This window comes from Parasteatoda tepidariorum, chromosome 11, assembly GCF_982258835.1.
Source record: "Parasteatoda tepidariorum strain Cologne lab strain chromosome 11, Ptep-v5.0, whole genome shotgun sequence".
NCBI lineage: Eukaryota > Metazoa > Arthropoda > Arachnida > Araneae > Theridiidae > Parasteatoda > Parasteatoda tepidariorum.
In genome coordinates, this window is record NC_141765.1 from 4,683,473 (window position 1) to 4,700,689 (window position 17,217).

At 31.8% G+C, this 17,217-nt stretch overlaps 1 protein-coding gene across 5 annotated transcripts in view; it reads left to right on the forward strand.

Annotated features, from left to right (window-relative positions):
* Nucleotides 1-17,217, forward strand: part of LOC107454254 (retinoid X receptor ultraspiracle) — a 173,391-nt gene that overhangs the window by 126,869 nt on the left and 29,305 nt on the right. For 3 of the 5 annotated variants that reach the window (XM_016071379.4, XM_087154969.1, XM_016071378.4), the window contains one exon: nucleotides 13,507-13,601. The exons of the other annotated variants lie outside the window; for them this stretch is intronic. In XM_016071379.4, the coding sequence (XP_015926865.1) occupies nucleotides 13,507-13,601 (95 nt within the window). The remainder of the gene's footprint in view (nucleotides 1-13,506; nucleotides 13,602-17,217) is intronic. 5 annotated transcript variants of the gene reach the window in all.

Genomic DNA, 17,217 nt, shown 5'->3' on the forward strand with positions numbered 1-17,217 from the left:
AGATCTTGCTCTCAGTGAAGTTCAAATTTATTGTTGGACTGATTCGACCACAGCTCTGAGTTGGATTAAGCGTAAGTTAAATTGGGGATTATTTGTGTATAATCGCGTTAAAGAAATTCGCTCGGAAACTTCTCTCACCATGTGGCGCCACTTGCCAGGTAGCTCGAACCCTGCCGATCTTGCATCACGTGGCTGCACTGCTGAACAGTTAATTCAACGTCGTTGGTGGGAGGGACCGATTTGGCTCTACGATAAGGAAGAAAATTGGCCTAAATCGGAAGAAAACCCAAATGAAGAATTGGTTAATTCAGAGCTACGTAAAACGGTAATAATTGCTTTAAATACGGATGATAGTGATCAATATTGGTATTGTAAATATTTTTCATCATATAAGAAAACTTTGAGGATGATAGCATGGATATATAGATTCTTTTATAACTGTAAACATAAAGATAAAAATTTGTCTAAGGTTTTAAGTGTAGATGAACTTCGTAAAGCTGAAATTTCTCTGATGTTATTAATTCAAAAGGATGGTTTTAAAGATGTAAATGATAATAAACTTAAGCAATTAAGACCATTTGTTGACCAAAATGGTGTTATTAGAGCTAAAACCAACCTTGATTATCGTGATGATACATCAGATTTCATCCATCCTATTATTTTACCTAATAATCATCCTGTAGTAAAATTGTTAATTTTAAGTTATCATGTTGATTATTTACATGCTGGTATTTCTCTATTGATGTCTCACTTAAGAGAAAAATATTGGATTTTGAAAAGTCGTAAGACTATTCGTAATTGTATTAAGCATTGTGTGAAATGTCAAAGATTTAAAGTTAAAAGATGTGAAGTTATGCCAGGAATTTTACCTAGTGATAGAGTAAATGATGCCGCAGTATTTGAGATAATAGGGGTTGACCTAGCAGGTCCACTGTACCTTAAGGATAAAAGAAAAGCATACATAGTTCTTTATACGTGTGCAGTGTATCGTGCAGTACACTTAGAACTAGTGACCCTTTTGACAACGGAAGCATATTTTCAGTCCTTAAGACGATTTATTGCGCGACGAGGCAGACCCTCAGTTATATATTCCGATAATGGAACAAATTTCGTCGGCGCAGAAAAAGCTCTTCGTTTAATAGATTGGGATAAATTGAGCTCAAAGGTTGCAGAACAAAAAATACGCTTTAAGTTCAATCCTCCTTCAGCAAGTTGGTGGGGGGGTTGGTGGGAGCGCTTAATCCAGATGGTGAAACAAATCTTACGTAAAATATTAGGACGCGCTACGCTCAACTATGAGGAGTTACTCACTCTCCTTTGTGATTGTGAAAGAATAATAAATACGGGGCCCCTCACTTACGTATCCGAAGACGTGGCCGATATTTCACCATTAACTCCCGAAATGTTCTTGCACGAGATACCTTCCTCAGGTGTAGTAGATATTGATCAGGTAGATAAGAAAAATTTAAGTAAACGAGCTAAATATCTCCAAAAAATAAGAGAATTACTTAGAGCTAGATTTAGGACTGAATATTTAGGGCAATTACGCCAACAATCGTTAAGAGATTATAAGGATAAACCGTTAAAAGTCGGGGAAATAGTTTTAGTCGAAGATATTAATAAGAAGCGGACATTTTGGAATTTAGCTAAGGTATTAAAAGTAATTCCTGGCAGAGATGGTCACACAAGAGTAGCCCTTGTAAAAACAGAAAATTCAGAAATTTTAAGGCCAGTTCAAAGACTGTTTAGATTAGAACTGGAAAATGAGTATGTTGATGTAACAGGAAAATCACTGAAAATAAGTAGCAGTGGAAGAATTGTTAAACCTACTGTACCGTAATATTTTGTAAACTGTATGATTCATTAAGTATTGTTTATGTTAAATATTTTGTATGATTTTTCATCATTGATGTTTTTCTTTCATTTATATCGAAATTTTATAAGTCTAAAAATTAGAAGTTTGTTGAGTATAATTACAGGTATTCTACTCAAGGTGGGAGGAAATGTGGTAAGTTAAAATCCGAAGTGAAACTTTTAGAAATACGAACTGAAACTTAAATGTTAGCGCATGCGCGCATCCATTGGATAACCTCCCCCAAATACTTCTAGATTAGTTGGCTTTACGTACGAGATCTGGATGTAAGATGTTATGTTTGTCTGCTTGTTAATTGTATACCATTGTTGATGTTGTTTTGTTAAATAAAATATGTTATTAAATAGTGCTGGTATTATCCTGGACCTTCTAAACAGTGACACCCTCCTTTCTTTCCTAGTCTTGTAGATCCTTTCTTTATCTGTGATGCTTGACTTTCTACTGCTCTTACTTTCAGATCACTGTGGAAAATATTCAAAATTTCATATAAAGTGCAGTTTCGTATGAAATTATATTAATTTCTATAAATCTGTAGACTGTAAAAGGTAAAGGTGATTTGATTTTTTTTTTATTCGTGTCATGCATTCGATAGCATTCTTTTTTCTTTTTGCATCATTTTAAGTAATTATTTTAAACTTCAGCTGCGATATTTTGCCCATGCGTGACTTTTTCCAAACACCCACTGTGATTCAATGAAGTAATAAGAAAGTATACTATAGTATATTATAGTATAGTGTTGTAAAAAGTATAGTAAAACTCACCAAAATGTTCACCTACTCAGCTCTTCAATTAAAACTTATTCTTAAGTTCTTAAACTTATTCTTAATGCCATTAAATGAAAATTTACTTGTAATAAAAGCCGCGATAATTCAGTGGTCAAGGCACTCAGTGATGTAAAGGACTGAGGTTCTATTGCCAGTTGTCGTTTGTAGCAAGAATTCTTAGAAGAGAAAGGGCCTGCCCATGGGTCACTTCCATATATGGAAACGTTACTTTTAAAAAGTAACGCGTAAAAGTACAAGTATTTTAAAAAAAAGTAACGAGTAAAAAATAAAAAGTTCTTATTTTAAAAATTCTAGGAAATCGAAAATTCAAAGTAACCTAAAATTTTATTGAATAATATTCTTATGTTCTTTAATGTTCTTGCAAAATTGTTGTTATTTATTTAATTATTTTTAATTTTGAAAGTTATGGACATTAATTTATTTTTAAATTCGGACGAATATTGTAATATAATTTTATAATATAATCGCATAATATAATTTTAAAATCAAATATAATTTTAATATCAAACTTTTTATAGATTTGCACGAAAAAGAAATTTTATCTATTGATTTTAATTTTTTGTTTATTATTTTCATTTATTTAAATTACCATTGATTTAAAATTGTTTTACTGTATAGAAACGCGTTTTAAAAGCACAAACATAAACAAAGCAAAAACGGGGTTTCAGATAGCTTTGTGATCTTTGAGCTAGTAAAAAATAATTGAATGTGCAGTATAAGTTGAAACAGAACAGTCTACAGTTTTATTTGTAAATGGCTAATGCTGAAGTCATGCAAGAAAATCATTTTCCGAACATTTCTGCCGCCTAACGAAATAATTAAAATTTGTAAACGAATTTTAGTATCAGTGGCTAAATTAATACATCGAGTTTTCAAGAGTTAAAATAGTAATTATAATAGTTTTCAATAGCACAAATAGTTCTGAAGTTCTTGGAGATTTGACTAGGCGTTGTTTGACAAGGTCGGACATAAACATAATTTTAGTAAAAAATGTACTAGGTAAAAATGTATTTAGTAAAAAATGTATAAGACAGAAATGTATTATTAGTGAGTTCAAAAAGAAAATTGAAAAACGTAATAACAAAATCCAACATTTTTTATTTAAAATGAATTAAATAAATGCATAAAACTCGAAAATGAATGAAAATAACTTGCTAATTAATATTTTTATTCATTTTGCAAAATAATTGCATTTCGAAAGTGGTGTAACTGAGTCTGCTGCGAGAGTTTCTCAGACCGTGCTTACCCACGCTGATAAGCGATCCACGGGAACACTAGAAGGTACTGCAGTATTATATTTCACATGTAATTTTTTTACGATTGGATATCGATTCAAAATTGATATGCTTTCCGTTTCGACATTTGAGCTCATGCATGCCATAAATTCTTCTGTCGCTGGTGATTGGTATGATGTTTTCAGCTTTAGAAAATTTAAAATCCCTGTTTTTTTCTGTTAACGTCATTAGTTATAGCAGGGTGTTCAGCTTGGACAATTCTTTCCAATTTTTTTTAGTCTCTTCCCTAGCTTTTTCTTCCAACCAATTAAATTTGATGCAGGGTACCAGGCCAGCAGCAATTTTTTTTTTATGTTTTTTTTTTTTATGTTTTTTTTTTTTAGAAAGCTTACCGAGTTTTAGAAAAAGTAACGATTTCATTCGACATTTCCCTTGCAAATACTTGTACTTTTTCCCTACAAAAGTAACGAAAGTACTAAATTTAAAAAGTAACGAAGTGCAAGTAACGAAAGTAAAAGTACTGCCATATATGGTCACTTCAGTAGTCCGAAAGGAAAACTGCGTATTGGAGGATGTTGACGCCAGAAGCGCCATCTGTGAAAATTCAGTGTGTGCAATGAATCCGAAGAGCTTGGATGTGAGAAAAGAGCGTTGCTCTAAATGAGTTATGTGAATAAAGCAGGTTTGGCAAGTGTTTGACACATGACGGTTTTTACCGGTTTATACCATGGTTTTTACCGTCATGTCAAAAAACCCTCTGCCAAAAACGTCAAAAACCCATAGTTTTGGTAAAACTGTATTTTTATTTGAGTTTAACTGCTTATAATTTAAAATTAATTCATTTTTGGGCAATAAAATTAGAAAAAAAGTTGTTAAAAGATATTTAAGAACAGATTCTTGCATTTTCCCAACATGATTATATCAAAACATACTATTTGAAGTAAAATATTAGGATACTAAACAAAATTTTCAACATTTCCAAGCATCATTTTGTTTGGCATATTACATTACTGAAGAATGTCAAGTCATTCTTGACTTAGAGTTTGTCAGTAGTTACAAGTTTTGAAAGTTTTGTTTAGCTTATTTCTAATATTTAAGAAATGCAAAATTTTAAATTCTTCTTTTTAGTTCTTAAATTTATTAATAGTTCTAAGCTTTTTTGTTTGTTTGTGTATTTCTAACAATTAAGAAGCGCAAAATTTTGAATCCTTTGCAAATCAAGCTATAATGATAAAAGTAAGTATCACTATTTTCAATAAGTATATTACAATATTTCTATATGAATGTATGTCCTTCAATAAGAATACATGTATATAGTTGCAAAATCAATAGCAATCATTTGCAACATTCATTTATAAAGGCAATTATGTGAAAATAATATATTGTCCGCTATATGCCATAAATTAAAGAAATCAGTAGGTTTTTGACGGTTTTTACCGGTAAAAACACGGTTTTTACCACTGTCATGTCAAAAACCAGTTTTTGACGGCAAAAACCCAACCCTGGAATAAAGTATTGTGTTTAATTATTGACAGTTCAACTTTTGTGATTTTTGAGACCTTTGTTTATTGTATCGAGAATTTATATGAAATTGAGCTATCGTCGAACCCATTGTTGGTCCTGTCTATCGGAGTTATCAGTAGTGAAATTAGTGGATAATATACCTAATAAAAGGTACGTGATTTATTATTGAAATTCAATATGTTTAAAAGTGCTAAAAAAGAGGACTGTGTTCGGCTTGCTAAATGTAGACATTTCTAATATGAAAACTATTGTTGATCTAATTACAGCAATATAGAGTTTAACATTGAGTTAGTTGAAGAGTTAGCAAATAATATAAAGAAAAAGTGACGAAATCCGATTAATTGAAAAATTAAAAGCTGAAAGAACTCGCTAAATTGCGAATCGAATCTAAAAGTGAACTACCTGTTGATAGTGTGAAAAACGCAGAATCTTTAGACTCTCTCATTAAAAGTGTGAGGACTCTTAAAATTCCTAATAGACCAGAAGGATGGGGATATTCGTCATTAGAAAGAGCTTTTATTTCAAAAAATGTCCCTGAGAAATGTAAAGCTGAAATTCTTCTAAATCTGTTAGGGGAAAAAGCCACAAATGTAATTACATACATTAAGGATGACGAATTTGGAGATTATTCTAAAGTTAAAACTATAGTTCTGAGAGAATTCGAGCCACCCCCCAAATCTGTTTAGAAAATTTTAGGAAAGCACAAAAAATGACTAGTGAAACGTACGTGCGTCTAGATTAATAGCGAGTTGGGAATATTATTTAAAGTTAAAAGACGACTTCGAAACAATTAATAATATCTGATCAAACACTTGATAGAGAGGTTATGTGCTTTATACAAGCAAGTTCGTGCTTTAAACCAGTAGAATTAGCTGATTTATTCTATACTTCTAGGGCAGTGGTCGGCAAAGTGCGGCTCCGGAGCCGCATGTGGCTCTTTGGCTCCTTAAGTGCGGCTCTGGCACAAATATCCACGGAAGGCGCAATAATATTTCCATTAAAAAAAACTTAGTAAGAAAAAAATTACATCTTATTTTGATAAATTAAAATTCTTCTATAAATCGAGAACATGTATAATTTTTTGTTTAAGTTAAAAGATAGATAGGTAATTAGAATTTTATATTGTTGTAAAAATACGTAACGAACATCGAGTTTAATTTTATTAATTTTCGTAAACGCAAACCATGTACAAGTTACCGGCTGAAATTGTTCGTATGTTTTCGGCGTACTCCGGTGTGATACAAAGGTACCACAAGCATGCGCGCATACTTTTTCTAAAGTTGTGGGGGTACAAATTGGCTTAAAATTAAAAACAACATACAAACCTGACTTACTCAAACTTTCCAAGGAGATGCAAGCACATTGTTCGCATTAATAAATATTTATTAAGTATGAAATTTAGTTTTATTTAGTGTACTACTTATTTAATGTAATAAAAGTTTACTAAACAAGCAGATTTGGCTCCTAACTTTTTTAAAAATTGTTGTAATGTTCATATTTGGCTCTTTGGCTAATAAGTTTGCCGACCGCTGTTCTAGGGCAAGGATGGCGAACAATATTTTGGGCACTCCACCGTTCACAATTGTTGTTACACTTTGAAGCATATGTAATAATTAAATTAAAATTCACAAAAAATGAACAAAATAATAAACAATATTAATAAAAAAATTAAAAATTAATGCTGAAAACAATTAATAACCATAAAAAACAAGCTAACAATAAATAACTAGCAAAAAAAAATTAACAGTCCTGCTTAAACTAACATCTTACAACCTAATATAAGTTATTTGTCATCTAATCTGCAACAACAGAAGTCACACTGATGTTACTTGAAAGTTGAATTACGCGTATAACTGAGATATTGCAAAATGCATATTTTTTCATTGTAAATATAGAGTTTTGAGTTGATAGCATTTAGTATTATTATTTTCCCAATAATCACGAAGTCAAAATTATTTGACGGAACGTCTATGACCTCATAAAGCAATTTTTTAGAGAAAATGGCACGTTGGTGTACATAGTTGATAATGCTAGAATGAGTTATAAAAATAATTCGAAAACTATGTCAAAAGTGTTTCTAACGGATGTAAAAAATACTAAATGTATTTTATGTGATGAAATTCATCCTTTGTATAAATGTACTATTTATAAAAATATGCCCGTAAGTGATAGAGTTGAGTTCGTTAAATCGAAATATTTATGCGTTAACTGTTTAAATAATCATAAAGTAAGTGAGTGTAGAAACAAAATCTCTTGTAGTATTTGCAGAAAAAAGCATCATTATTTCTCTTCACTTTCCGCCAGAGCAAAAAATAAATAAAGAAATAGTTTCGAATCAAATGAGTAATGAAATTAGAAACATTCAATCGACCTTGAATTCTTCGGCACCAGTTTTCCAGATGCCTGTGAATTTATGAGACGCCTGTCGTCTGTGGAAAATGTATTGCATCGATGGGAAAGGAATTAAAAACAGTTTTAGTTTGTTTGATTAAAGATGAATCAAATAAGTGTTTTGAAGTTCGAGGATTATTAGACGTGGGAGCGAATTCTAATTTTATGAGTAAAAGGTTAGCCGATTCTCTTAATTTAAATAGGTCAAGTACAAATATAACTGTATCGGGAATAAATAATACGTCTCTGAGCATAAAATTGAAAGTTAATGCTACCATTTTAAATAGAGATAGAAGTTTTGATTTAAACTTAAATTTTTTAGTAATTCCTAAAATTACAGAACTTACACCAGCTAATCCTCTTAATGTAAATATTCTATCGCTAAATAATATTAAACTAGCAGATGAAAAATTCTTTATTCCGAGTCCTATTGATTTGTTGTTAGGAGCAAAACACTTTTATGAAATCTTAAAATCGGATCAAATTTTCCGTCAGGATACAAATTTAAGATTGCAAAATAACGTTTTCGGGTATATTGTCAGTGGGAGTCTTCCGACCAAAAACGAAAATAAAATATATTGTGGGCTCGTTACAGATAATTTTGAGTTAGAAAAAACATTAAAAACTTTTTGGGAAGTAGAAAATGTAGAGAGAGAGTCTGAAATTTCTAAAACTAAAGAAGCTGAAATTTGTGAAGAGCATTTTCTAGAAAATTATTCAAGAACTGAGAGTGGAAAATATGTTGTTAAAATGCCCTTTAGAGAAGATCCGTCGTGTCTGGGTGAATCTAAGAAAAAAGCTGTAAAGTGTTTGAATTCGGTATGGAATCGCTTTGCTAGAGAACCTCAATTTTGTGAACTTTACAAAGCATTTATGCTAAAGTATTTAAATATGGCTCAATATGGAGGAAGTACAAGAGTCTGAATAACCAGATGTGCAGTATTATATTCCTCATCATTGCGTGTTTATACCTGAATCCAAAAGTACCCCTGTGAGAGTTGTGTTTAACGCAAGTGCATTAACTTCTACTGGAAAATCATTAAATTGTTTACAGTACAACGGAGGTATAATTCAGGATGATTTATTGTGCATCATGCTTAGGTTTAGAAAGCATCAATTTGCATTTGTTGCTGACATCAAAAAGATGTATCGCATGATACTTGTGGATCATAGCCGAAGAGATTTATTGAGAATTTTATTTAAGGCAGAGATTAATGATCCAGTGAAAGTGTATAAACTGTGTACTGTTACCTCTGGCACAACAAGTGCTCCCTTTTTGGTAACTAGGACAGTGCAGCAGTTAGCCAGAGATGAAGGAAGAGACTTTCTATTAGCATCAACTGTTTTGTTATATGATGTATACATGGATGATATAGTCACCGGTGCAGAGAGTTTAAATCAAGCAAGAGACATTCAACAACAGCTTATATCGTTGTTAGAAAAGGGAGGAATGGAGCTTCATAAATGGTCAGCTAATAACAAATTCCTTCTCTGTGATGAAACTAATGAATCGAGTTACTCATTTACTAATGAATCTGAAACATTAGGTGTACTTTGGAAACCACAACAAAACAGTTTTGTGTTTAATGTAATTATTGACCAAAGTGAGGTTTTTACTAAACGAACAGGGCTTTCTCAAATGGCACAAATTTTTGATCCTCTTGGTTTGTTGGGACCAATCATCACTAGAGCTAAAGCTGTTCTTACAAAAACTGTGGTTATTAAAATTGGATTGGTGTAATGCTCTTCCAGTTAAAGAAAAGGCCGAATGGCACAGTTTTCTTAATTCCTAGAGTGCAGTGAACTCAATCAGTGTCTTAAGATGAATTCTCAGTGAACAATTTCTCATCGTAGAATTGCGTGGATTTTCCGATGCCTCAGAAATGGCGTATGGAGCAATAATCTATGCTAAATCCATCAACTCTCTTGCTGACTCAGAAACAAGTATACTTATCAGTAAATCCAGAGTAGCTCCCCTGAAGTGTGTCTCAATACCTAGACTAGAGCTCTGCACAGCAGTTCTGTTGGTGAAACTAATGAGGAAAGTATTAAGTGCCCTTCAGCTAGAGGTTTCTAAAACTTGTTACTGGACAGATAATACCATCGTTCTGGCGTTTATGAGAAAAGAGTGTAGAGACCTAAAGACTTTTGTTGCAAATAGAATCGCTATAATCCAAAAATTAACTGTGAGTGAACTGTGGCATCCATCATGTTACCTCAAAACAGAACCCTGCCGACCTCGTTTCCAGAGGTATCGATCCATTGAGACTTAAAACATGTGACTTGTGGAGTGGCTCTCTATTTCTACGACAATCGTCAGTAGATGATTGCACAGATAATATATTTGTAGAGTCTGATGAACTGTTTCTTCGAGAAAACCAGTAGTTAGTGAAATTTGTGCCCTAATTAACACATTTGAGCCTCTAAGAATTGTGGCTTGGTGCAAGAGATTATTGCATAATTCTTTGAATCCATTGCATCCTACCCGTGGAACGTTGACAACAAGTGAACTTTCCCAAGCTTTATTGTGTGTTGTGAGAAACGTTCAGCGTACTTCATTTGTGACTGAAATTCAGTGTTTGGGAAAAGGCTTACTAATACTTAAAAATAGTAAACTTTTAAATTTGTGTCCCTTTCTAGATCAAAATGGAATTCTTACAGTTGGTGGCAGACTTCAAAACAGTGACTTAAGTGCATCTCAAAAACATCCAATATTTCTGCTTACCAAACATAATTTTACTTTAACAGTGATTAATTATTTTCATATTCTTTATTTTCATGCAGGTGCAGAAACTACATTATCGCTTATAAGATCAAAATTTTGGATTGTTTCAGCAAGAAATGTTGGAAAAATTGTCTTTATTAATTGTATTGTGTGTAAAAAGGTAAGTTCTAGAACTAAGCCACAGCAAATGGCTGACTTACCAGCTGCTAGAGTAACCATTTCTAGAGCTTTCTCTCGAACTGGACTTGACTTTTGTGGACCGTTTGTAGTAAAGGGCTTTATTGGTAGAAGTAAGCAAGTAAAAAAGATATTTATTTGTGTTTTTGTTTGCTTCACAACAAAAGTTGTACATTTTAAAATTGTGAATGATTTAACTACAGCTGCATTTTTAGCTGCTTTTAAAAGATTTGTATCCAGAAGAGGCGAATGTTCTGAGATTTTTAGTGATAACGGCCAGTAATTAAATTAGTAACTTTGCCTCATGTTAATTAAAAATTATGTTGATATATATGTTTATGCTTTATTGTTATATATTTGTATTTTTATGGTTTTGTTTTTATTTGTGTTTTGTTGAATGCTGCGTCATTCAACGCCCGGCGGTATGTTTACCCCAGAAGCGCCATCTGTGAAAATTCAGTGTGTGCAATGAATCCGAAGAGCTCGGATGTGAGAGAAGAGCTTTGCTCTAAATGAGTTATGTGAATAAAGTATTGTGTTTAGTCCAACTTTTGTGATTTTTGAGAACTTTTTTCGAGAATTTATGTGAAACTGAGCTATCGTCGGACCCAGGGGATAATAAGGATATGTCAATTTTCGGTGGCAACTTTCGTGGTGGTTAAGGGGATAGAGCGTTCGCCTCCCATTGAGGTGAACCGGGTTCGAATAGCAGCAATGGCTGGTCGTTACGAATTCCGCACCCTGCTCGCACCGACCACAGTGCTAAATATCTTCGGTGCACAAATATCCTCAGTGGTAGACGGATCATGGGTTATTTCCTCTTGCTGTCAGGCTAACAGGGGGATGTTTTCTTGGTTTTTCGCTCCGTGTAACACAAATGCGGGTTTGTTTCATCAAAAAGTCCTCCACGAAGGCAAAATTTCTCCCAATACTTGATCCCTTATTTTTTTGGATTAGGTTCAAAATTTCAAGGCTACGAAGTTGAATATAAGTAGCCGAAAATTGGATCGGTTATAAAAAACTGTAGTAGGATATGAGCTTTATTAAATGATTTTATATATTCTTCTCTAATTTTGTAATTGAAATTCGTATCGGATATTTCTGTCAACCTGGCACTAGATGAAATATTGTTCGCAATATCACGACTATGGAAATTCCTTTATCTCTATACAGGAATTACCATAGTCGTGCCACTATGGAACTAACCTTTTTTATACAAATAAAAGGAAACTGCGAGCCATAATTTAATCATATATAAAATGTCACGAATCTTATTACATTTTTCAGCCTTTCAATTGTTGATTCCATCTTACAACAACTGTTTTAAAATTACAAATTTAGAAATATTTTTTAAACATGTATTGTCATTAAAATTTAAAGTTCGATTTAAAAAACGTGTAGAACAAGTTTTTCTTTACGATAGTCCGAAAAACAGTTTCGTGCTCTAAGTTTATTTTTTATACTTCCTGCCTCAAGCTAGTACATTATATTAGTTATCAGATAGATTACTTTAAAACTCTATAGTTTGTCTATGTAAAAACTCCCCTTGCCATTCGTCTAGAGTAGTGGCGGTGTCTATGGTTAACTATTTCAAATAGGGGTGTTGGGTTAATATTTAAGACAGGTTTTGGTCGGCGAGAGAAAGGGAAGACAGAGCTCCCCTATTTTAAATGTGCTATTTTTTGTCTCCATAGGCAGCAGACGATCCTATCTTTAGACAAACTATAGATGACTTTTATGTTCTTGTTATGACTTTTATGTTATGTTATCGTTTATTTATTTTTCTTTAAAACGAAAACACTTGAAGGGAACTGCAATACGTAAATTATATGATGTTTATAATACAATTTTCGTAAGACGCTCTAATAAAACAACTTTACCAGCGTATCTTTTCTTAACATAATGCAGAAAGAATATGGCAACAATTAACATTTTTAGCCGCTCCATATTCCATAAGATGTACACGAAATATGAACTATACCATGGCCAAATAATTAGACGCACTATACGATTCTATCTTAATTATCAGGTCATACTATACAGCCATATTGTTTTTACGCGACTTGTTTACCTTCGTGTAATAATTGGTTAACATTGTAATTCAATACGTTAAAAATAAATACAAATCTAAAAAGCCCATTACATGTGTGTTTAAATATAAACTTGTGCAAAACATGTAACTACAGCATCTAATAATTTGGTCTAATTATTATAATATGCTAATATAATACCTGATATAATACATATTTATATAATATATGGTCTAATTTATTCAATCGTCTCATTTAACCAATTGATACACGAGCGTAAACAATTGAAACCGGTTTCAGTCCCGTAAAAACAATTAAGCTGTCACCTGATAATTAAGATTTTAAATAGAATCTTATAGTGCGTCTAATAATTTGGCCAGGGACTGTATATTGTATATGTTACGGTCAATGTAATTAATAGGTAATTATTAATAATTATTAAGTAAATCTGTTATTTATCTTTTAGAATTTATCACATTTATCGGTAATTAATTATATTTACCAATGAAGAAAGTAATAATTTTCAGATAATGGGTAATTTCCAGCTCTAACAGTTAGAAAATGCCTGTTGCTTGTGCATACCTCGTTATTTGTGTGAGCTGTTCTTTTGTTGTACGGATGCTTTGATCTAGCTAAACGATTCTTTTTACGATTTCATTTTTTAAGGCACTTATCCTTAAGAAAACGCATCAGAGTAGGGACGAATTTTTATTAATTTAAACTGTATCATTAAAACAGTTGTACAAAAAGCTATTTTATTTTTCAGCCCAAATATCCACCGAATCATCCCTTAAGTGGATGTAAACATCTCTGTTCTATATGTGGAGATCGAGCATCTGGGAAGCATTATGGAGTTTACAGGTATTTTCATCTCTATCTTTGTGTACTTAACAAGACTGTTTATGTTGTAGGCTTATTGAAAAATCTCATTCTTCATTTGTAGAATCAGGAAAGTCTTCTGATATTACAATCAATCTGTTCCATAGTAACTCCTTTCTTTATGGCGGGACAGAATTTGAGGCCACTTATCTTTCCATCTAGTTATTTTTAATGATTACACTAAAGAGAGTTCAACCACTTAAGTTTGGGTTTTCAAGTGCCTTTATCAAAGTCACCTTTCTTTTATAGCGTCATTAGAACTAATTGGAAAATTCCGGTTCTTTCGAGAAATATTCTATATTTGTTCATTTTCTTGAACATTTCCAAACGTGCTTCTTTCAATTTTCTCTCAAAAATTTCCAGGGTTTCTCTTTTTTCTGTCAATGCGCAAGTTTCAGCTACCTAAGCTGAAATAGATCCAATTAAGCATTTGTTGTTTGTCGACTGAACTATGAAGGGGTCATGCTTCAAGAAGGTTCGAATCTCGTGCACGGCGTCCATACTGTGGCTTACCTCTGAAATAGCCAACAAATCTACCCTGTAAGTACCTCAATTGACGAAATGTGAGCAATTGAAATAAAAATTAATGTTTTGTTACCTTAAATATTTCTTTAAGCCAAAGAAACAAAGTTAGATTTCTGCTCTTATATTGATTTTTTATGATAATTTCAGAAGGGAATTTCTTGAAATTTATAGTATTTCTAAAAATGGATATTTGAACTTAGTGCCGATTGAATTTTTGGTTTGATTAATATTGAGGTTATATTGTTTTCCATTCGTGAGTATTTATGGTACAAACAATCATTATTTATGTAGCTGTAACAAAAAGGTATTATTTTTAGCTGTTACTAATAATTAATTCAGACAAGTTAATATTGTGAATAACATTTTTACATCACTTTTGTCAGTCGCGTTTCTATAAACGTTTAAATGTTACTAATTTTTGCCACATATTTAAATATTATTAATGTGTTAGTAAAGCTTGTATAATATACATTTAAAATAAAATATCAGGAAAAGTTTAAAAGAAATGCTAAATTTTAATTTAAAAAAAAAAATAGTATCAATAACGAAACGCAACTGGAGATGAATTATGAGCAATTGAATAAAAAAAATGAAACATATTTATTGCTGCATTCAAGTATTTCAACATATGATATTTAACTTCCTTGAATTCTTAATTTCTGAGTATTAAATTTCATCTATCTGTATACCAGATATGAAATATGTAATTCTTATAATCCGAAGAGCTCACACAGAATGCTTTTCAACAATCTTCCAGTTTCATGATCATTTTCAAAAAGGAATTACCGCCATATTCTGTTACAACGGCCAATAAAGGTCATAAAATACGTAAATTATTTCGTTAAATCAAACTTTTGGAAGACTTGTATCAAAAAGTATACTATTGCATTATTGCTATTATTTTCCTTTTAACATATGAGAAATTCCCTTTTCAAATAAAATGCAATTAGATTTTCCAAGATATCAATCCCCATCTAATTTGTTACGTTAGTCACACAGAAATCTCTGCTCTTAATTATGATTTAATAATTATTTTTCTGCCAATACTTACTGGCTTAACTATCAAAGAAAGAAATATAAAGGCAAAATCCCTTAAAATGAGTTTTAATAAAGAAAATATAGTAGTTTTTTTTTTTTTTTTAAATTAACGGAATATCAAAATTTATAATGATTTATCAACATAATTATAGTGTGTTCTGTTTAGGAATTTATTTTAAGTGACTTTATTATTATTTAAAACCTACTTTTTTCAAAAAAGCATCATTTTCTAGATAATTTTACATTTATGTGGAATAACAAAATCATTTTAATGTATCTCGCATAATTTTAAACTTTTCACACATTCGATTGTTATTCTGCTCAAAACATGAAGTATTCCAAAACTGTTTCCAGATCCTCATAATCGAATGAATGACCTAAAGTAAAAATGATGCTCCTTTAAGCTTATTTTATGACCATCGTTGAACAGCCGACCCAATTTTTGGGTTTACGATTACTAATGTTTAACTTCTTAGCCTTGAAATTTTGAACTGAATCCGGAAGACAAGGGAACTCCTGGATCAGTACCCAACGGAAGTATTGATTTGTTATGGGAACTTTGTGACCTTAACAGATTTAACGTGTACCAGTCACCATTAATACACGGGGATTCCTCGGCAGTCTAGATTCGAACTCGCGTTCTCACGAACATGAGATCATCGCCCTACCAACTAGGCTATCACGGCCCCGCTTTAAGCTTATAGACCAATAAGAAAATATGTGAAGAATTACTCAATCGGAATAAATTTGCTTTAATAAACTTTTAAAAAGACTCATTACAAAAAATCTTCTTTACTTTGGGCTTATTATCTGTTTGAAATATATCAGGTTAATTGAGCAATGAAAGTTTTTTTCAAATTAGCCTGAAGGTATGTGAGCAAATTCCAATAAGCCTAAATAGTATCATTCTAAGTAGAAAATACTGGAGACTTTTCCAATCAGCCGGATTAGTTAATAAGCCTGTGACATGAATTCCCAATAAATAGAATAATTTATTGGATTATTAAAATTTCTATCACTGGAGACCTTCCTTCTTAAATTAGAAAGAAAAGAACAGTATATTTTTAATGTGTAGGTACTGAATAAACTGTATGTGTTCGGAAAATAGTAATTAACAAAAATACCTAACTGCTTAAGAGGATTGTATCCAATGAGGAATTCTAAATTGGACTATCAATTTCTTTAATCATAATGATAGCTAACTCATTTTTCTTATATTACATGATCTCATCTTTTATTTTTTCTGCCGAACAAGTTTGATTCATGCTGAGTTTGCAGTTACATATATTAAACCCGCGAAATATGAAAAAATTTAAATAAAAGAGCCTAAACTTTCGATTGCTCTCTTGACTAAACTATTATTACCTTATTTTTCAAATTGAGGCTAACCCACATATTTTGATAATCAAGAATTCAAATTGTTTGTGAAAAAGCCAAGCAACATATGTACATTCATATGGAGAAGAAGAAGATTCAGGGGTGCCATTTATATGTTGAGATGGTGGAATATTAAGGTGTGGGTGTTTGTATATTATGGTATAGTGGATTAAGTTGAAGATAGTAATGACAAATTGAAGATTGCGATGAAAACAGAAGGGTGATGAAAATAATAGTTGAGCCGGATTAGAATTAATAAAAAGGCTTTTATTTTATGTATTTGTAGAGCTCGAGGTACCAAATATACATATTATCCATAAGAATTTCAGTTGTATCAATTTTTGCATAATAATATTAATAAGGACAGGCCATGGGAGACAAATCCCCCACAACCTGCCTAATCAAAAGCCAAATTAAAAAGTACGTGTAATTTGTTCCCAACGGACACAGAAGCATGGTTAGGAGATCCAAAATTGGCGAATTATCAAAATATAACATAGCCAAAACAAAGCCAACCAGCATTATCAATATAGAGTTCAAATAATACCTTGGCGATCATGAGTCGCCAACAAATTTATGAGAATTATTACAACCATGCAACTGAAACATTTTTGCGGTTAGAAATTAGAATAAAAAGTTATAAATAGATTTTTGTTTT